General features: G+C 36.5%; 1 protein-coding gene and 1 long non-coding RNA gene across 2 annotated transcripts in view; one reads left to right on the forward strand and one right to left on the reverse strand.

Annotated features, from left to right (window-relative positions):
* The window catches only part of MAP3K12 (mitogen-activated protein kinase kinase kinase 12), a 117,736-nt gene extending 103,889 nt beyond the window's left edge, over window positions 1-13,847 (forward strand). The window contains exon 13 of the mRNA XM_053708298.1: window positions 13,773-13,847. Coding sequence (XP_053564273.1) covers window positions 13,773-13,847 — 75 coding nt within the window. The remainder of the gene's footprint in view (window positions 1-13,772) is intronic.
* LOC128654403 (uncharacterized) lies at window positions 13,194-22,798 on the reverse strand. Its single transcript, XR_008401459.1, has 2 exons — window positions 22,692-22,798; window positions 13,194-14,552 (listed from the first exon to the last, which is right to left on the reverse strand). It is a non-coding gene; the product is annotated as an uncharacterized LOC128654403 (long non-coding RNA).
* Window positions 22,799-23,499: the final 701 nt, after the last annotated feature.

Genomic DNA, 23,499 nt, shown 5'->3' on the forward strand with positions numbered 1-23,499 from the left:
GCCCGTCTGGAGGACCAATTCTGCCCGGCTTGGATGAAGACTTCTGCCCGTCTGGAGGACCAATTCTGCCCGGCTTGGATGAAGACTTCTGCCCGTCTGGAGGACCACTTCTGCCCGGTTGGATGAAGACGTCTCCCGGTAGGTCGATCTTCAGGGGGTTAGTGTTAGGTTTTTTTAAGGGGGGATTGGGTGGGTTTTAGAGTAGGGTTGGTTATGTGGGTGGTGTGTTTTAATATTTGGGGGGGATTTGTAATTTTTTTTACAGGTAAAAGAGCTGATTACTTTGGGGTAAGTCCCCCCAAAAGGCCCTTTTAAGGGCTATTTGTAATTTAGTGTAGGGTAGGGCTTTTTTATTTTGGGGGGGCTTTTTTATTTTGTTAGTGGGATTAGATTAGGTGTAATTAGTTTAAAAATCTTGTAATTTTTTTTTTTTTTTTCCTGTAATTTAGTGTTTGTTTTTGTACTTTAGATAATTTTATTTAATTTAGGGAATTAATTTAATTATAGTGATAGTGTTAGGTGTAATTGTAACTTAGGTTAGGTTTTATTTTACAGGTACTTTTGTCTTTATTTTAGCTAGGTAGTTATTAAATAGTTAATAAATATTTAATAACTATTCTACCTAGTTAAAATAAATACAAACTTGCCTGTAAAATAAAAATAAACCCTAAGCTAGCTACAATGTAAGTTGCAATTAGTTATATTGTAGCTAGCTTAGGGTTTATTTTATAGGTAAGTGTTTAGTTTTAAATAGGAATAATTTAGTTAATGATAGTTATTTTTATTTAGATTTATTTAAATTATATTTAAGTTAGGGGGTCTTAGGGTTAGACTTAGGTTTAGGGGTTAATAACTTTAATATAGTGGCGGCGACGTTGGGGGCTGCAGATTAGGGGTTAAGAAGTGTAGGTAGGTTGCGGCGACATTGGGGGCGGCAGATTAGGGGTTAATAAATATAATGTAGGTGTCGGCGATGTTGGGGGCAGCAGATTAGGGGTTCATAAGTATAATGTAGGTGGCGGCGGTGTCCGGAGCGGCATATTAGGGGTTAATAATATAATGTAGGTGTCGGCGATGTCGGGGGCGACAGATTAGGGGTTAATAAGTGTAAGATTAGGGGTGTTTAGACTCGGGGTTCATGTTAGGGTGTTAGGTGTAGACATAAATGTATTTTCCCCATAGGAATCAATGGGGCTGCGTTAGGAGCTAAACGCTGCTTTTTTTTTCAGCCGGCTCTTCCCCATTGATTCCTATGGGGAAATCGTGCACGAGCACGTTCAGCCAGCTCACCGCTAACGTAAGCAGCGCTGGTATTGAGGTGAGATGTGGAGCAAAATTTTGCTCTACGATTACTTTTTTGCGGTTAATGTCGGGTTTGGAAAAACCCGTAATACCAGCGCTGTCTGTAAGTGAGCGGTGAACATAAACTGCTCGTTAGCACCGCACAGCTTCTAACGCCAAACTCGTAATCTAGCTGCATGTTTTTTTCATTTTACTTGAATTTTTTTTTATTCATCTACAAAAACTAATGAAAAAAACCCTGCTAAATAGATTCAAAATTTTGTCCTGAGTTTATAAGTACAAGTAGGACATTGCTGTTTCAAAATATATATTAAAATGTATCAATAGTGACATTGTAACACTGTTATATGTTTTAGATCTCTGAATCACACCCCACATGTACATATTTTTTAAAAGTAGACAACCCAGGGTATTCATCTAAGGATATTTTGACACTTTCTATGTAGCCATTTTACCACCAATCTTTGCCAAACTTCGCATAGGTAATTTCTTTGTTTGATTTTTTTCACATACATTGCAATTCAGGTATAAATTCAAAGATCCTGTTATGTGTTGCTGCCAAAAAACACACTAATATGTGTCCATCAATATCTCCTGAGTACAGTAATACCACCCATGCATAGGTTTGTCAGGTTGTTTGGGGGCTAAATGGCCACATTTGGCAGGTGCTCATATCTGTTTTCCAACTTGGAATTTTGACATGTTGTTAACCTGCACCCATGTCCTATTTGGGACATTTTTTAAGCCGGCCAATTAATTTTACCCCCATCAAACTATATATTTTTGAATCGTAGACAACCCTGGGTATTATAAATGGTGGTATTTTAACACTTTTCATGCACTGAATTTACCACAAGCCTTTGTCAAACTTTTGGGTAGTAATTTTTTGTGTGTTTTTTTTTCACACACATTGTACTTTAGGCATGAATTAACAGATCCTGTTATGTGTCACTGTTGAACAACTCCCCAATATGTGTTCAGCAACATTTCCTGAGTACAGAGATACCACCCATGCATAGGTTTGTCGGGTTGTTTGGGGGCTAAAAGGCCACATTTGGGAGTTGCGCATATCAGTTTTCCAACTAGGAATTTTGACATGTAGTCAACCTGAACCCATGTCCTATTTGGGATATTTTTTAAGCCGGCCAGTGTATTTTAAGTAGACAATCCAGGGTATTTCAAAAGGTGGTATTTTAACACTTTTCATGCACTGGGTCTACCACCAGCCTTTGTCAAACTTTTGGGTAGTAATTTTTTTTTGTGTTTTTTCACAAACATTGTACTTAAGGCATGAGTTAACTGATCCTGTTATGTGTCACTTCCAAACAACAATAGGGTGTAGAGTAGATTTAATACAATACAAATACAATAAAACCAATGCAATAAAAACACAGAAACAGTCGATTACACGGTCATATGATACAGTTAAAACATATAAGTGAAAAATATATATAGAAAAACTATCTCTTATGGATCCATAATATAAAAACAGACATAAGTAAGCAAATACATACGATGAGAAATGAGTGCCTAGGATCAAATAGTGGCCAAATAAAAAGTCAATGTTGTTATCCAAGAAGGGGGAGTGTCCAAAGTGAGAGGTAGAAAGTGTGTCCAAATGTCAAATAAATCAATCAATCCAAACTGCAGCTATGCGTTTCAGCTTGAAAAAGGCTTATATTGGGCCGAAACGTGTCGACATAGCTGGTAAGCATATTTACAATACCACCCACTTTTTATGTACAGTCTACACTATGTTTTTTAATCTTTTATAGGACAATCAGGACACACAGCACTACTAGGACCCCATTGGAGGAGCACTATTAATATATTTTTTCAACACTTTTTTCATTTTTTCATCAAGTTTTTATACACATTTTTCACATATATATATTTTTTCATCTTTTTTATTATTTTTTATTTTTTCATTCATTTTTTCCACATATCACTATATATTTTTTCACACCACCACTGCAGTTTGGATTGATTGTTTGATTTATTTGACATTTGGACACACTTACTACCTCTCACTTTGGACACTCCCCCTTCTTGGATAACAACATTGACTTTTTATTTGGACACTATTTGATCCTAGGCACTCATTTCTCATTGTATGTATTTGCTTACTTATGTCTGTTTTTATATTATGGATCCATAAGAGATAGTTTTTCTATATATATTTTTCACTTATATGTTTTAACTGTATCATATGACCGTGTAATCGACTGTTTCAGTGTTTTTATTGCATTGGTTTTATTGTATTTGTATTGTATTAAATCTACTCTATACCCTATTGGTTTTAAGGACCATTACATTTAGTTGACATAACCTCAGGCCCCTCAGCCTTCTTAGGCACTTTGTACATTACACTACTCAACTACTCTCTTCTCTCTGGCCGGCTAGGAGGCCTCTGTACAAAGCTAGAGGTCATATTCCGGGCGCTTGACTCACACCTTTAATCATTCATACAACTTCCAAACAACACCCCAATATGTGTTCAGCAACATCTCCTGAGTACAGTGATCCATGCATAGGTTTGTTGGTTTGTTTGGGGGCTAAAAGGCCATGATAGAGACTTGTGCATGTCAGTTTTTCAACTTGATATATAGGTATGCTTGGCCTATCTTCAGTTTGGCATATTTTTGCATCCCCCAGTTAATGTTACCATCATTAAAGTATATATTTTTATAAAGTAGGCATGCCAGGGTATTGTATATGGGTGTTTTAACTTCCTTCCCCCAACGATTGTGCTAATAAAATTTCAGAGAAAGTGCATTGTGGTAATTTTTGAATTCTGCTTTTTGATTTTAGCCAGCTGGTTATATGTTACTGCCAGAAAACCTTTTAACTTTTTTAACTTTTTAAAGAACAAATGTGCAGGTATCAAATGCACCTTTAGCAGCAATCTCTAAACTAACTCCTGCAAAAAGAATCTAACTGGACATTCGGGGGAAAGAAACTGACTATTATAAAAAGGTATATTTTGTGTGGTAGAGCTTAAAACAAGTTCCAATACACAGTCCAGGTTTTGAAGGGCAATCGGGACAGTAAAAGGGGGTGTCTGTCCTTTTCCCTTTTTTGGGCAACATTTCTGGGGATTGGCTTTTTTTTCAGTTGGCGGTATCTTGAAAATGAAATGTGTAGCCCCAATTCTGGACTCCTCTAGCACTGTTGTTGGAATTTGACCATCTTCATAAATTATTGTTAAAATCAGCTTGAGCTGAAATTGGAGAAAGGTTGTTCTTCCTGGATTCATTTAAAAAAAAAAAAAAAAAGTAAAAATTAATTGTCCATTGCTACTTGCATAAGATAGATAGCCACCTTTTTTTTACCAGGCTTTTGTTTTTCTTAAGATCAGACATGGCTGCATCAGCTGATCAGCCAAATCAACACCCCCATGTGCCTGTTATAAGCCCTGATGCAAACAGGTTTGGTCTGTACTCTGCCCCGGACAGTGACGTCTGACATTGTTTCGTCGTGGATGATGGTTATCATGTTAACATCCTTCCTGTCCTTAAATTTTATTGCTAACACTTCAGCTTTGCGCAGAGCTTTACATTCTCCTTTTTTTAATTTGCATGTATGAGAGGTCTGGGGAAATCTTTGGAATTTCTTCACACAGTGCCATAGGCCAGTGTCTGCGAACCATAAAGTGTTTGGAACAAACAGAGACTGCTACAGAAATTTTCCACATAAAGGTGGTAACCTTTTTTGAACAAGGGGATCAGTAGGTCCCAAACAATTTTCCCACTTGTCCCCAGAAAGTCAGGACAGCCAGGAGGGTCCAGTTGACAATCTTTCCTATCTTATACGCGAAAGGCAAATGTATAGCCACTTTCACTCTCGCAAAGTTTATAGAATTTTATGCCATATCTAGAGCGCTTTGAGGGGATCTACTGTTTGAATCCTAATCTCCCTTTGTATTTCATTAGCGATTCATCAATTAATATATTTTGTTTAGAAACTTCAGAAAATCTTTTTTGAAGATGGTGTACAAGTGGGCGAATTTTATAAAGCCTATCATATTGGGGGTGATCTCTGGGATGACAGAGGATATTGTCATTAAATTGTAAAAAGCGGAGCAGCAACTCATATCTTGCTCTAGACATGGTTTGCGAGTACACTGGGTTAGAACAGATAGGGTTGGTGCTCCAGTAAGAACGAATTGATGGCTTCTTTATAATCCCCGTGAGCATAGTAAGAGCCCAGAATTTTTTTCAGTTCAGGGACATCTGTGGGATGCCAAGCATGTTCCCTGACTACATAACTACCCGGATTGATATTAATAAATTGGGTAGCATATAGATTAGTCTGGGAAGCAATCTCCTTCCAGATGGTATCCCCTAAAAATAACACAATATATTGCATAGGGTAGAAGTCATGCACATTTACATTAATGCCTGCATTGGCACTAAAAGGGGGGATGTTGGGCTCAGCTAACTGTGGAGGTACCCACTCCTCCACATTCGGCGTTGCAGGGGAAGCACAGCTTCTTTTTGCAGCCGGCTCACACACAGATGTGTCACTAGACGTGTCAGAAAACTGACCTGGGTCAAAATCGGACGCAGTGTCAGTGGCATCAGAGTCTCATGCCAATAAGGAATATGCCTCCTCCAAATTGTACCTGTGCTGCATATTTCACCAACACACTACCTATCTAATTGACTAAACTAACAAATAACTAACACACAATTATTATTATTTATTTTTTTTACAATCTACCTAACCCTATGCTAAAATGACTAAAACAGACTAAAACTACCTAATGCACAGCTTTTAAACAAAAAATAACCCTTATGGACAAAAATAAATAAATACAGACAGTTCAAATGCACTGCTTTAACAGGATTTGGCAGGGAAGGGGTTAAAAGGAATTGTATTCATTTTTGACACTTTTAACACTTTTTTTTTTTTACAATCTACCTAACCCTATGCTAAAATGACTAAAACAGAATAAAACAACCTAATACACAGCTTTTTAGCAAAAAATAACCCTTATGGGCATAAATAAATAAATACAGACAGTACAAATGCACTGCTGTAACAGGATTTGGCAGTGAAGGGGTTAAAAAGGAATTGTATTGATTTTGACATTTTTTTTTCACAGGTTTTGGAACACTTCTGGCAATAAACTATCACTGATCTCTGTCTCTCTCCCTCTCAAAGCGCTATAGAAGAGAGATCACTGTCAAAGTGAGTGTTTGTAACACCCATTTTTACAGCAACCAATAATGAGCAATCAAGTGTCGCTCAAACATAATAATTGGCTGTTACTATCTGCCTCACATGCCTGGCAGATAGTAACAGTAGTATTTCGGCGGAAGCGATCTCTGATCGCTCCCGCTGCTCGTTTTAAGTCATGACGGTTCAGGACCACCATCAGTCCTCAAGGGGATGTTTCTGATGAAGGTCCTAAACCGTCATCGGTCCTCAAAACCTTAAAGACTTTTTTTTCTAAATTTTCTTCATTTTTATTCACACAGATTTTTAGACAGATATTAAAATAAAATTAAAATATTAACATTTTAAAAAGTATTTAACATAATCTGACAGAACATATGTAATATTACATTAAGAGGATTAGATCCAGTTCTGCATTCAGTCACATTGGCTGTAACTTTTTAAAATAATAAATTAGTTTATCCTCTGAACGCAGAAATTTGCAATGCTAGCTAGCGCAATTGTGATGTCACTTCACTTATAATATCAGCGAAATGAAAATGGCTTGCAAAAACACGATTATGCTAGGGCAAAACCGTTTGCGCCTCCCTTGTAATCTAGCCCAAAGTGCAGGACGCATAGTTTACATTCTTATATTCTTCTTATCTACAGGAATAGATGTATAGGTATAGGCATATACAGATATATATATAGTTATATATATATATATATTTACAATAAAAATAAAATGTTCCTGTATATGAAGAACACTGGAATGTTAAACATTAATAACTCCTGTCGGGTTAGAGTGTGGGCGATAAGGTTTTTTCTTCTACGCTCTCTATTGAAGTCTATGGGGAGTTAACGTGGTTGCAATTTTCAAAGTTCTTTGTTTAGCGCCATCGGGTTTCGTTCGCACGCAGACTTTTTACTTTCAACTTGTAATATGTGTACTACCCAATGCGCACATAAAGCTTAATTCTAGCTTGAACAAAAGTGCTAAATAGCACGCCACTTGCAATCTAGCCCTAATACAGTAGTATCAGTTGTGCATAAGTTTGAAAGGGCAGAATCCCTTTTTTCAAACAAGGAATTTAATGTCCCTCTAAACAGTACTTTGTTAAAATATGGGCGCATAAGCACCTGCCACCCACAACACTAGCAGTAAGCAAGTGCATCTGCGACTGGGCACCACTACCTCATTGCTTATGACATGACACATGCATCTCAGGAGTACCAGGGGGAGGGACCAGCCCCAGGTAAAACTAAACTCCTTTGTGGAGGAAGATGGCACTGAGTTGTCCTCCACATTCAAGCAGTAAAGTAATAGTAAAAATGGTGTTGCCTTAATTAACTCATCTTAATACTGGGCTGCCAAACTTCCCTAATCCAATCCACCAAAAAAATCTTTGTAGCCTTTTTTTACACTTGCACTTTTATCTGATTTAAATGGCATCCAAAAGCATTTGATAATGAAGTATGTACATGCTTACTATTTTAAAATAATACACATAACAAAAAATAACTAAAGAGTACAAAATAACAAGTATTCATTAATAGAATGTATTTACGCATATTTCACGTTGACATTTAGGACTGCAGTGGGGCTGATTTCTAGGTATAGATATCTCACACATTTCACCCTGAAATAATTCAGTAAAAACAAATAAGGCACCCAAGCTTCTGCAACATGATATACAAAATATGCCGCCTTCTACTGGCCATATTTCAGAATGCACTTTTTATTCATCTTACAAAAATGTTACAAATTGGCTTCTTTAATGCATTGCTATTAAAACAAAAACATTAATTTGTATTAAACAAAATTTATATTTGGAAAATGTAAATTTATAAAAGAAAAACTTGCTAATTAAAGGTAAGAATGCAAACACATAACACTCACATAATTATGGATATCTGATTAATGGCTCATAGGTTCTGATTTGCCAGATTCCAGTACATTTTATCTTAAAGTGATGGTAAATCCTAGCATTTGTGAAATGTGAGCACCCAAAATACTATCAGGTTTAAAATCTAAAAAATGTCAAGCTTCCAAAATATCTAAAGCACATAAAATTAAATATATACAATTAAATGACTTTACACAGAAATAATATATAAATAGCAACATTTATTTAAAACATTCATAAACTAAAAAGGTATAAGAGATATGGCAATCCTCCTATATAACTTAATCATGCATGATATGCTAAAATTAATAAAGGAATTCCTTAAAAAATAATAATATATGTTGATACCAATACAAAATGAATCATTCTGAATTGTCCCCAGAGTGTGCTAAGTCAATAAAACCTTTAAAAGAGATTATTCGTTTTTTGGATCCTTACTGTATACAAACAGTGGTTAGTAATCTGACTCCTTTAATAGGCAATGTGAAACATCCTTATCCGTGTTCCTTTATGGCCAATAACCCTAGATTTATATTTTTTGGTAGTTATAAATTTTTCTTGTATCCACATATAACCTTCAGAACACCTCTGCGGTGAATCTTACCAGACTTCTCTTCAACTTATAGTGATACATCCTTATTATTTACATGGTCAATACTGTAGGGGAAATTAGACATAGTTCAGTCAGAGATTGAAAACTGAGAGAAAAAGCTAATGTTATTAACGTTCTTTGCTAGCTTATTATGAAAGAACTTTTTCTAACAAGATTACACATGCATTTACACATACAATGTGAGCCAAAATCATTAGTAAAACAATATGGCAACCTAATATATGGAGGTATACAATAGGGAATGAACACGTGAAATATCCACAAAATGCAAAGAGTACAAGAAGAGCCAATGTTAAGAGCAATTCAGCACATAGACAAAATTCATAGAATAATCTCACAATACTTTTGATACAATCACATATCAGGTATACAATAGGGAATGAACACATGTGAACGATACAAAATACAAAAAGAGCTGGAACGGATCTTGTGCTCTTCGATCTCTAGAACAGCTGATTGCTGACAACACCGGTAGCTGGAGGATCGGATTGGCTCAGCAGGGTCACATGTTTTCCCTTTCCTGCACAGTTGGATACCAAAGCTTTTTGTGAGTTACAGAGTGCACAGGAGGGCTCCTGAAATTTGCCTTAGGATAAGGACTTAGCCCTGTTTAGCAGCGGTGAGTTATCGAGGTCTGTGTGACCGCACCAGCAATATTTGCTTTTGAATCTCCTGTAGTGCTGTATTGGTGGGGTGTGGACGTCTGTCCTAATATGTGCACAGCACATTTTACTCTCTGCTTCTGGTGTTTTTAAAGGGAATACAGGGACTCAGGTCGATGATATGATATATACTGAAGTCCTGTGACTTAATACATGCTTCCAGAGATGTGGTTTATTGTCAATGTTTATGCTAAGACCTTAAATATTATTTAAAGGAACAGTGAACATTCTTTTGCCTATATATATATATATATATATATATATATATATATATATATATATATATATATATATATATATATGTAAATTCAAAATAAGGTGCACTCCATTGAACCCAGTCCAATTGCCGTGGTGCTGCATAAACAGTACATATCCATTTCCAGCTCTCCTTATTAGTAGAAGAAAATGCTTCACTCACCGGTCTTGTTGTGAAAAGTTTCTTTATTGCAAACAAATGACAATTTCCATCATACGTATACCCCAAACATTTCGGTGCTCCTCTGGCACCTTTCTCAACGGGCTTGCTTTCCAATCCTCTGATAAAACAATCTAACTACCCGCCACCCTTATGGCAATGTTTTGTTATTACCGCTGTACGCTGTTCCGACGTTGTGCCTGTCTATCACAGGAGGAGGGGATATGCTAATTAGCCATGCGGCTGCCCTCCAGCATTACTTCGTCGGCGGTAGTGACGTAACGCACTTGCTCCGGTCTGGCGATACCGGAAGGGGATTTAAATAGAGGGATAAGGGTGGCGGTAGTTAGATTGTTTTATCAGAGGATTGGAAAGCAAGCCCATTGAGAAAGGTGCCAGAGGCGCACCGAAACGTTTGGGGTATACGTATGATGGAAATTGTCATTTGTTTGCAATAAAGAAACTTTTCACAACAAGACCGGTGAGTGCAGCATTTTCTTCTACTAATAAGGAGAGCTGGAAATGGATATATATATATATATATATATGATATAAAAAGTCTACACACCCCTGTTAAAATGTCAGGTTTCTGTGATGTAAAAAAATGAGACAAAGATAAATCATTTCAGAACTTTTTCCATCTTTAATGTGACCTATAAACTGTACAACTCAATTGAAAAACAAACTGAAATGTTTTAGGTAGAGGGAAGAAAAAATATAAAAATAAAATAATATGGTTGCATAAGTGTGCACACCCTTAAACTAATACTTTGTTGAAGCACCTTTTGATTTTATTACAGCACTCAGTCTTTTTGGGTATGAGTCTATCAGCATGGCACATTTTGACTCTTCTTTGCAAAAACACTCCAAATCTGTCAGATTGCGAGGGCATCTCCTGTGCCCTCTTCAGATCACCCCACAGATTTTCAATCGGATTCAGGTCTGGGCTCTGGCTGAGCCATTCCAAAACTTTAATCTTCTTCTGGTGAAGCCATTCCTTTGTTGATTTGGATGTATGCTTTGGGTCGTTGTCATGCTGAAAGATGAAATTCCTCTTCATGTTCAGCAGAAGCCTGAAGGTTTTGTGCCAATATTGACTGGTATTTGGAACTGTTCATAATTCCCTCTAGCTTAACTAAGGCCCCTGTTCCAGCTGAAGAAAAACAGCCCAAAATCATGATGCTGCCACCACCATGCTTCACTGTGGGTATGGTGTTCTTTTGGTGATGTCCAGTGTTGTTTTTGCGCCAAACATATCTTTTGGAATTATGGCCAAAAAGTTCAACCTTGGTTTCATCAGATCATAACACCTTTTCCCACATGCTTTTGGGAGACTTCAGATGTGTTTTTGCAAAATGTAGCCTGGCTTGGATGTTTTTCTTCGTAAGAAAAGGCTTTCGTCTTGCCACTCTATCCATAGCCCAGACATATGAAGAATACGTGATATTGTTGTCACATGTACCACACAGCCAGTACTTGCCAGATATACCTGCAGCTCCTTTAATGTTGCTGTAGGCCTCTTGGTAGCCTCCCAGACCAGTTTTCTTCTCGTCTGTTCATCAATTTTGGAGGGACGTCCAGTTCTTGGTAATGTCACTGTTGTGCCATATTTTCTCCATTTGATGATGACTGTCTTCACTGTGTTCCATGGTATATCTAATGCCTTGGAAATTCTTTTGTACCCTTCTCCTGACTGATACCTTTTAACAATGAGATCTCTCTGATGCATTGGAAGCTCTCTGCGGACCATGGCTTTTGCTGTGGGATGCGACTAAGAAAATTTCAGGAAAAACCAACTAGAGCAGCTGAAGGTGTATGCTGACTCCTATTTAACATGATTTTGAATGTGATTGCTTAATTCTGAACACAGCTACATCCCCAGTTATATATGCAACCACATTATTTTATTTTATTTTTGTTTTCTTCCCTCCACCTAAAAGATTTCAGTTTGTTTTTCAATTGAGCTGTACAGTTTATAGGTCACATTAAAGGTGGAAAAAGTTCTGAAATTATTTATCTTTGTCTCATTTTTTTACATCACAGAAACCTGACATTTTAACAAGGGTGTGTAGACTTTTTATATCCACTTTTATCTTTAGAAATGTATATGTATCTCAATGTTAAAGCCCTTTGCCTGGCTTTTTTTTCTAGTACCTGAGACCTCATATCTTTGAGCCCTTTGTGCAATATTTTTATTAAACAATTTTTAGCATTCACTTTCAACTTGTAATACGAGTTATAAACCCGATGCGCACAAACACCCACGATAAACCCCTTTTCGTTTGTGTGTAACTGTCAGCGCGCCACTTGTAATGTGGCACATAATATGCAAAAACCATGTTACAATGTAATACAATACATACAAACAAGAATACTCCTCTTGACCTGATGAAGAGGTGAAACTTAGAAACAAGTTGTGTTTGTCACATACTCTGGCTAGACTTAAATTAGTGGACTAACTATATTTAAGGGTCTTCAACACTATGCAAATATCCTTGTTTTTATGTTTTTTATTATATTGTAACATGGTTTCTACATATTATATTTTTATATATATATTATTTTTATTGAACAATATTGTTTGAGCGTTGTCTATTGTTTCTTACTCCTATCTAGGTTTTTTTTTATTATTATTCTTAGAGGACTAGCAGATTGAACAACTAAATATTCTTCTTTACTTTTTTTTTCTTGTGGTATTGCTGCTACTTTATGTTCTAGGTTTTTACATCCTAATGATATATGTAGGTCAGGCTGCTTGCACAGCTATCACAAAACATGCTGTCTTACTAGAAGCATTTTTGCTAAACCATGTGTTTTCAAAAAATATTAAATTAGAAATGTACTACTGTGCATTTGAATTCAAATTTGACTTATGTCCCATTAGGGAAAAGGGTAGAAATGTGTGAGTACTGTATATAGAATGGTAGTATACAAGCTTATATAGAAAGCAAAGGAACAAATATAGGAAAGGAAGGAAAAATGTGGGAAGGGATTGAAGAGTTGTAGTAATGCAAGACAAGATGGTGGGGGAGAAATTAGGAAGAATCTGAAATGTGGCAAAAGGTAAAACATTTTTGCAAACCACTTTGGATTTATGACCTTGTTGGACTAGTAAGAAATTGAATTCAGGGTTATTTTGTAAGAAAGATTTATTTATTTTTATTTATAAAATATTTTACCAGGAAGGATACATTGAGATTTCTCTCGTTTTCAAGTATGTCCTGGGTCCACAAAACATTGCATTGATACAATAGGGTACAATAAAATACAAAAACAATAATAATACACAATATATACAAAATTTAACATAGAACAGGTAATTAATCAACCATGACAGGTGCAGTCTGTTTTGAGATATGTAGAGAGGGATCTCTTAAAGGATTTTAGGCTTGGGGAAGGTTTGAAAGTGTGCGGGAGGTCGTTCCATAATTGTGGTGCTCTGTAGGAAAAGGAGGATCGAGCTGCTTTCTTTTTGTATTGAGGCAAACTAAATAATGTGCTGGTATTGGATCGGAGGTTATAGGAGGTGATATTTATAAATTAGACTTTGCAAATGAAAGTGAGTAATCAATGTGAAATAAGTGAATAGAGTTAGAGAAAAAAAGTATAATAATCACCTAAATATGTTTTTGGTTAATATGGTGAAGATTTCTAGAATTATATTGACAGCTAAAAGATTATCATATCTTCTCTTTATCTATGTCTTACAGAATGTCAATTTGTACGATGACTCTGACTGTGACAGCACGGAGCTTGACCACTCGTTAGTGGCAACAACTTCATGATGTCCCTGCCGAGATACCTCCCCACTGTATATAGAGGAAATATTTATATAAATAATATCTATAAATATAATACATACTATGTGAATAGACTGAGCCACACCCTTTACCCCACCATGTTAAACACCCCCTCCCCCACATATGGCAGAAGATCAACATTTGAAAGCACTTGAAGGATAGAAGAGAAGTTGGAACATCATAATCTGTGAGCAGAGCATCTGGCTGTCAGATAGGCCTGGAATACACTGGCAGCCGAAGAGTTAATGGACCTAATAGAACATGTTTTACATATTCCTGTATTAGATGAAATAACATGGTCTAAGTGTTTGCACATGAGGGACAGAATATATCAGTACTCATGTGTTGCATTATGTCATGGCACTGAATGGATTTGTCTTCTGGTTGGTTGGATTTGCAGGTGAGCAGCACTATTTAGCTCCACTAACAGGACAGATTTTAAAGGATAGGGATAAATTAACCCTATGGAAATAATAGTTTTGATTTCCCAGCATTTTTGTGCTTCTCTGCAACCACCATGGTGTATAAAATATATGACACAGCTTTATTTACTAAAAGAAAGTAGCTAGCTAGATAGATAAAGCTAATGGTCCTGTGTCTTTTAGTGCCTTTTTTATGTTGCTGGCATCTTCAGTTTTTGTACAGCTGCTTTTAGGTTCCCACATAATGAACATGCTCAATAAGTCATTTCTAAAAAAATAAACAAAAACAAATAAAAAGATATCACAAGAATAAATATTTTAATAATCACATTTATACATGTAAATAAGAATAAATTAATCCATCTAGAATGTCCATGTTTCAACATACCTCCCAAATATTGTTTCCCCCCCAGGATAGACTTGTCCATAACCCATTCATTATTTGTTTTCTTTATATTTTGTAGCACTCTGGGTGGTTATTCTACCAATATTTTTTGATCCCTGTTGCATTAGTGATTGAATAATTAGTCATCTGTTTTTTATTTCGTACACTGAGGGGCGCCTTTAAAATCTTGCCTGTTACAGGAGTGCTGTGAGTGTTCTCTGGTATTTTGCCATATTTTTCTATAAAAAAAAAATACTAAGAGCTGGAAAAATAATATTGGAGCAATGTCCTTAAGGTACTTTTACAAAGAAAGCATAAATGGAGCAATATTTGCTACTGCAGGAAGGAGGCTAAAGAAGTGATCTTTTGCATCTCTGTTTCGGCTTCGATGAAATGATGTTCCATGTTTTTTTTAGGATATTCTTTATGGTGCTATGCTCTGTAAATCTGTTTTGCATGCTCGGTTACGACTACCTTGCCCTTTTCTTAGAGGGATTTGTAGAGCACTTCACTATATCTTTTAATCATGGGAGGGATTGATAAAAGCGATTTTCTGCAGATCTTACTTGCAGGAAATTAGATAGCAGAAAATTTTCATAAAAGTGAAGCAGATTGTGGTGCTATGCTCTAGGTTAGACGTATAAGCAACAAAACATTAATGGATTGAATATATTAATGTAGCAAAGAGCTGTAAAATACTTTGTTAATCTCATTATAATGAGGCACTGGGGGTGCAGGGGAAATCCAAAAACAGATGTTTCCTGTTGGCTTTGTGGATCCGTCACCCCGGTTTGCTTCTTTTGCCTTTCATGGTTATTGACAGGCTGAGACACACTACTATGCTGTATATCGTAACAACAACCTTCATCCTGGACTGTTACTCATGGAAGAGCTCACTGATAATTCTCACCCTTCCTAGCCTGCCGTCTCCTGAACATAATGGCTGTATGCAATTGGCTGGCCTTATACTGTCCCTCCTAGTAATGTCACACATGCATTAGACCATCAGAATTATTGTACCTTTATTATAGGATATGCAAAAGATGGAAGAATATAAAACTTGTTTTTATCTATTGTTTACAAGCTGCTCTTAATATTATAACTATATGATCCAAAATAATTCTTCCTCGTTTAACCCTTAAGCTGCCAGGGTAACTTGCTACTTGTCCATCTCATTATCTCCTGATCCTCTGGCAGTTGCGGTGTTAAAAGAATGTACTTAACCCTTTCCCACAAAGCACAGAAACCAAAGAAAAGGTATACATGTGGATAATGAAGAGTATATAAATAAGAGTAAAATTATGTTGTCGCCTGAGAATTATAAATGTTAACAGCGGTTAATTGGTGATGCGGTTGCCCAAAGTGATCAAATGAGATTTTTTTTTTTATGACAGAAAAATATAACTAATCTTAGATGCATTGTTTTTCTTTAAACACAAATATTAATTATTAAAGTGTAATTACACAGTAAATGATAGTCATAAAAATCATAAAAGAGTCAATAATAAACTATAATATTTAAATGAGTTTCCAATAATTTTCCTATAGTTTAAATGGTGGCCAATACTGCTAGAGGATCTCCTTGTGGTTCTGGGCAGGGAATTTGGTTTGTCCATAGGGCAAATTGCACCAAAGTATTTTGTATAATATCCACACGGTACTAGCCTGTACCTTTACTTGCATCCTGTGTCTCCCAACTGCATCACCTTAGTTTACAAGTTGTATCCACTCCTGCTGCCTAGGAATGGGATTCTAATAATAAAAACAAGCCCTACTTTACCTGTTGCTTACAGATTTCCCAACAGTACCACAGTGGCTGAGTTCCTGACGTTACATCTGCAGTGCTATTCCTGACTGACATTTCAGCGAGTATGTAATACAAATAAAATGGCAGTAACTTGATGCTGTCATCAACTGACCCTGCACATCACCTATTAAAAGATGAGCATTTTGTATTTAAAACAATAAAAAAAAAAAAGGCTTGTGTTTTGTTTTGAGTTTTTTTTTTGTTTCTACACTTAATTTATTTTCCATACATTAATGGCAATGGTGGTCAAAAATGTGTTCCAAGAACATTTGCATGGCCACAAATTCTAAATAACCATATTCACTGACATAAACATTGTTAATAAATATAGAGGAATGTATGTTTATTTGAATACATTATATACTAGAGAAATAACTTGTGTATATAAAAATTAAAGAGATTAGCAGACATTTTTTTTTTATCCAACATTAAAATGTATTGCAAGATTGAATGAAAAATTAATTCACCTTAATGCTGTCAGCATTTAGCGATGCCAAGTGGACATGATTCGCTCATATCCACCCGACATTTAATAAATTGACCCCTATATGTTTACATTGTATGTTTTCTCTATCAAGAAATTAGCTAAACAGGTAGGCCACACGTATTTGTGGTAAATGCGGCTCTCCTATTGGCTGTCTCTTGTCAGTATGGCTCCCTTAGAAAAAAACACTGAGGACCACTGACCTAAAGGGACAGTAATCTGAAATAATACTTGGCTCTGCCTAGCTAATACCATTGATAGATAGAATGCAAGAAGGTATAAATATATCTGGATTTGAAAGAAAAAACTAAGTACTAAATTATTAACAAAGTACAATTGATAGTGTTGGGTTATGTTTGTGGAACCTTGGTTTACAAGCGGATGGGTAAATATTGTAACCAATTAGTCTTAATGCTGTCAAACCCTTTTTAGCATGCCCTATACTTTGAATTAAAAATGCTGAGAACACTATTAGCATGTTCATTGCATTTGTATTACAAGTGGTGAGTTACTTGTTGTTCTAAAGCTCAGTCCAAAATAACGCTGTAAATCATTATTATTAGTATAAGCACAGAACTATATGAAGAACTATACAGCTTGTGCACTCTTAGCTTAACACACCATAGGCTTAGCATTCAATATCCAATATGAGTTTCATACATAACGATAAGAATAAGGTTGTTAGTCACCAAAAATGTACATAAATAAAATTCTTCTGTTAAAGGGACTCTGAACCTAATTTCAGATAGAGCATGCAATTTTAAGCAACTTTCTAATTTACTCATATTATCAATTTTTCTTTGTTCTCTTGTTACGCCCAGCTAAGTCCCTAATACTGCCTACACTTACGTAATGTGTAAACAACAATCCCCTGTAATGCCCATCTAACTGCCTACTGTCAAAAAATAACTATAATAAACTATACCATTACTATAAGTAATAAACCTTATTATAACTATACAGCTATGTCGCTAAAGTTATCATCAATGATTAAATAATGTGTCACAAAGATGCACTAAAACACCGGCAAATCTTGCTCGGCCTATCTGGGCTCCTAGAAGTCAGTGCCTGACTGGAATTGAGCCCCAGACCACCGGCGGCGGCCGACCACCTTGTGTATATAAAAATTAAAGAGATTAGCAGACATTTTTTTTTTTATCCAACATTAAAATGTATTGCAAGATTGAATGAAAAATGAGTTCACCTTAATGCTGTCAGCATTTAGCGATGCCGAGTGGACATGATTCGCTCATATCTGCCCGACATTTAATAAATTGACCTCTATATGTTTATATTGTATGTTTTCTCTATCAAGAAATTAGCTAAACAGGTAGGCCACATGTATTTGTGGTAAATGCGGCTCTCCTATTGGCTGTCTCTTGTCAGTATGGCTCCCTTAGAAAAAAACAGTGCGGACCACTGACCTAAAGGGACAATAATCCAGGGGTAGGCACAAACAAAGGCTGTGGCGGATATTTTCCAAAGTACAGACCTTAGTAAAGGACACCAAGGTACATTTGAAATTAAAAACATTATTTTATAGTGCTTGGTGTTATTATACTGATGCAGATACCACTGATCCTATAACCATCCCTCCTCTGGCTATACCCATGCGCCAGTGTCATTACTGTGTCATTATATAGTGCTGGGTGTTATTATACTGATGCAGATACCACTGATCCTATAACCAGCCCTTCTCTGACTGACTATACCCATGAGCCAGTGTCACTACTGTGTCATTATATAGTGCTGGGTGTTATTATACTGATGCAGATACCACTGATCCTATAACCAGCACTCCTCTGGCTATACCCATGTGCCAGTTTCACTACTGTGTCATTATATAGCGCTGGGTGTTATTATACTGATGCAGATACCACTGATCCTATAACCAGCCCTTCTCTGACTGACTATACCCATGAGCCAGTGTCACTACTGTGTCATTATATAGTGTTGGGTGTTATTATACTGATGCAGATACCACTGATCCTATAACCAGCCCTTCTCTGACTGACTATACCCATGAGCCAGTGTCACTACTGTGTCATTATATAGTGCTGGGTGTTATTATACTGATGCAGATACCACTGATCCTATAACCAGCCCTTCTCTGACTGACTATACCCATGAGCCAGTGTCACTACTGTGTCATTATATAGTGTTGGGTGTTATTATACTGATGCAGGTACCACTTATCCTATAACCAGCCCTCTTCTGGCAATACCCATATGCCAGTGTCACTACTGTGTCATTATATAGTGCTGGGTGTTATTATACTGATGCAGATACCACTGACCCTATAACCAGCCCTCCTCTGGCTATACGCATGTGCCAGTGTCACTACTGTGTCATTATATAGTGCTGGGTGTTATACTGATGCAGATACCACTGACCCCATAACCAGCCCTTGTCTGGCTATATACATGTGCCAATGTCACTACTGTGTCTTTGTATAAAGCCGGGTGTTATTATACAGATACACATCCAGTATTTCACTCAGGCTTTATTTATTCCATAACTTATCACCCAAAATCGCTAGCAGTCTCTTGACAAGCCATTTACTTTATTCATACTACATATTTTTTTAATTCCTATTATTTAATCAGAAAGAAAAGATATACTAAGGTTGTGGCGAACACTGCAAGGGCTAGTCACGGACACAAGTGTTCGTGTACGGACACCTTGCCTATCCCTGTTTGCAACCACGTATAACACTGCTATATATATTGTTCAAAACACTGCTGCCAGATGGCTTAAGACGTGTGTATGCTTCTGCGGTTGCCTAGGATACCAAGAGAACCACACCAAATTAGAAACACAAGTAAAATGGGAACCTGCTTAAAGGGAAATGAAACTGAAAAAAAAATCTCTCATTATTTAGATAGAGAACACCTGTTCCGATCAGCCAATAGAATGCGAGCTCAATCTGATTGGCTGATCCAATCAGCCAATCGGATTGAACTTGAATCTGATTGGCTGATTCCATCAGCCAATCAGAATTTTCCTACCTTAATTCCGATTGGCTGATAGAATCCTATCAGCCAATCGGAATTCGAGGGACGCCATCTTGGATAACGTCCCTTAAAGGAACCTTCATTCTTCAGTTGGACGTCGGAAGAAGAGGATAGATCCGCGCTGGAGGTCTTCAAGATGGAGCCGTTCGTCATCGGATGAAGATAGAAGATGCCGCTTGGATCAAGATGGTTGCCGGTCCGGATCTCCTCTTCTTCCCGGATAGGATGAAGACTTTGGAGCCTCTTCTGGACCTCTTCAGCTGACGCTTGATAGAAGACTTCAGCCGGATTATGGATCGCCAGACCCCGCTTGGGCTTGGATCAAGACTTCGGAGGACGGATCGGTGAACCTGGCATGGTGAAGATAAGGTAGGAAGATCTTCATGGGCTTAGTGTTAGGTTTATTTAAGGGGGGTTTGGGTTAGATTAGGGGTATGTGGGTGGTGGGTTGTAATGTTGGGGGGGTATTGTATGGGTTTTTTTTACAGGCAAAAGAGCTGAATTATTTGGGGCATGCCCCGCAAATGGCCCTTTTCAGGGCTGGTAAGGTAAAAGAGCTTTGAACTTTTTTAATTTAGAATAGGGTAGGGCATTTTTTTATTTTGGGGGTCTTTGTTATTTTATTAGGGGGCTTAGAGTAGGTGTAATTAGTTTAAAATTGTTGTAATATTTTTCTAATGTTTGTAAATATTTTTTTATTTTTTGTAACTTAGTTCTTTTTTATTTTTTGTACTTTAGTTAGTTTATTTAATTGTAGTTATTTGTAGGTATTGTATTTAATTAATTTATTGATAGTGTAGTGTTAGGTTTAATTGTAGGTATTTTATTTAATTAATTTATTGATAGTGTAGTGTTAGGTTTAATTGTAGATAATTGTAGGTATTTAATTTAATTAATTTATTGATAGTGTAGTGTTAGGTTTAATTGTAACTTAGGTTAGGATTTATTTTACAGGTAATTTTGTAATTATTTTAACTAGGTAACTATTAAATAGTTATTAACTATTTAATAGCTATTGTACCTGGTTAAAATAAATACAAAGTTGCCTGTAAAATAAATATTAATCCTAAAATAGCTACAATATAATTATAATTTATATTGTAGCTATATTAGGGTTTATTTTACAGGTAAGTATTTAGCTTTAAATAGGAATAATTTATTTAATAAGAGTTCATTTATTTAGTTAGATAAAAATTATATTTAATTTAGGGGGGTGTTAGGGTTAGGGTTAGAAAAATTTATTAGAGTAGCGGTGAGCTCCGGTCGGCAGATTAGGGGTTAATGCTTGAAGTTAGGTGTCGGCGATGTTAGGGAGGGCAGATTAGGGGTTAATACTATTTATTATAGGGTTATTGAGGCGGGAGTGAGGCAGATTAGGGGTTAAATAATACATTTATTATAGCAGCGGTGCGGTGCGGTCGGCAGATTAGGGGTTAATAAGTGTAGGTAGGTGGCGGCAGATTAGGGGTTAATAAATATTATGTAGGTGTCGGCGGTATTAGGGGCAGCAGATTAAAGGGTACATAGGGATAATGTAGGTGGCGGCGGTGTACGGAGCGGCAGATTAGGGGTTACAGATTTTTAATAGAGTGGCAGCGATGTGGGGGGCCTCGGTTTAGGGGTACATAGTTTATGGGTGTTAGTGTACTTTAGAGCACAGTAGTTAAGAGCTTTATAAACCGGCGTTAGCCCAGAAAGCTCTTAACTACTGACTTTTTTCTGCGGCTGGAGTTTTGTCGTTAGATTTCTAACGCTCACTTCAGCCAAGACTCTAAATACCGGCGTTAGAAAGATCCCATTGAAAAGATAGGATATGCAAATGGCGTAGGGGGATCTGCGGTATGGAAAAGTCGCGGCTGCAAAGTGAGCGTTAGACCCTTTCCTGACTGACTCCAAATACCAGGGGGCGGTAAAAACCAGCGTTAGGAGCCTCTAACGCTGGTTTTGACGGCTACCGCCAAACTCTAAATCTAGGCCAAAGTGTTTTATAACAATTTATTATACCTCATAAAAATTCATCTCTGAAAATAGTATAGAATGAATATGGTAAACTTCCTTCATAAAAAAACAAGAAAATAAAAAATAGAAAATAAAAATTAGTGTTGCAACACTAAAAAAATAGAGCTCTAAAAAATGTGTTTACTTAAAACCAAGCTAGCATGTATAGGTAAATAAAAAAAAAAATCACAATAGAAATTTTCCCAATTAGATGCGTTATGGGCTCTATTTAATTTCTATATACAAAATAATGTAAAGGTTGCTACTTGTGGCGTATTTGAAATCCAAACTCTGTTTGTGCAATTGTAACACTGTCTCTTGTTGTAACAATGTTTGTTCAAATTTTAGCAATGTCTTTTTAGTTGTAACAATGTCTTTCTTTACTACATGCCAGTTATTGTCCACAAAAGTATAGGATTTGTGATTGTAGGAGATCATTTTCTGATACTTAATCATGGTAATGTGTTATATTAATATACAGCTATAGATGATTGTATCTTTTCTAGAAGTATTTCTTCAGTCAAAAACTTGTTCACTAAAAATTTTTGTTCAGGTGTGTCAAGTGATGTCAGACCTTATCGGGCCGGTTCTCTTACTATATATTCAGTCCCGTTGTCATATGGTCTCTGTGGTCGTCCATACAAGCTCTTCAGAGAATTTTGCTTCTGTGGCTCGGATGAGTGCCTAGGGGAAAAAGTGTTTACGACAGGTAAGCTTACCCTCTGCCGTGTCTCCCGTACTCCGTAACTTGCTTAAGTTATTCGTGACTTCTGAGACAACTTGAACCTGCACTTAAAGGGACAGCATACAATCATTTCCATATAACTGCATGTAATAGACACTACTATAAAGAATAAGATGCACAGATACTGATATAAAAATCCAGTATAAAACTTTTTAAAAACTTACTTAGAAGCTCTCAGTTTAGCTCTGTTGTAAAGGTAGTTGGAAAGCCCACTGCAAGTGGGAAATAAGACACTTCCCCCCTCCCCCTTCTTTTGCATATGAAAAGACCCTTTACACAAACAGGAGCAAGCTGGAGAAGGTAGCTGACGGTATTCTCCTAAAACTTTGGGGCTTGGTTAGGAGTCTGAAAATCAGAGCAATGTTGTTTAGAAATAACGAAAACTATGCATTTAAAAAAACAAAAAACTTTATGGGCTATATAAATAGATCATCTACAAAACATTTATGCAAAGAAAAAATGAGTGTATAATGTCCCTTTAAGTACTGAATGTATGCAGGTATATATCTCCTTGATAGAAAAAATTATCTTATGTACAGACAAGAGGTTTCTTTCTGTATATACTCCAAAGCTTCAGTCCTTGTGGATAAAGACAATGACTTTGCGGAATATATTGATTTTTTTTTTACAGCCGGTTGTCCAGAACACCAAATATTATTTAAGGGACTCATCTGAACTCACCGGTCTGATCAAGGGTTTGGACAGTGTAAAGAACACAGACATTTTAGTCACAATGGATGTCGTGAGTCTGTACACTGTAATTCCCCATGCACATGGGATTT

Source organism: Bombina bombina, chromosome 3 (assembly GCF_027579735.1).
Source record: "Bombina bombina isolate aBomBom1 chromosome 3, aBomBom1.pri, whole genome shotgun sequence".
Classification (NCBI taxonomy): domain Eukaryota; kingdom Metazoa; phylum Chordata; class Amphibia; order Anura; family Bombinatoridae; genus Bombina; species Bombina bombina.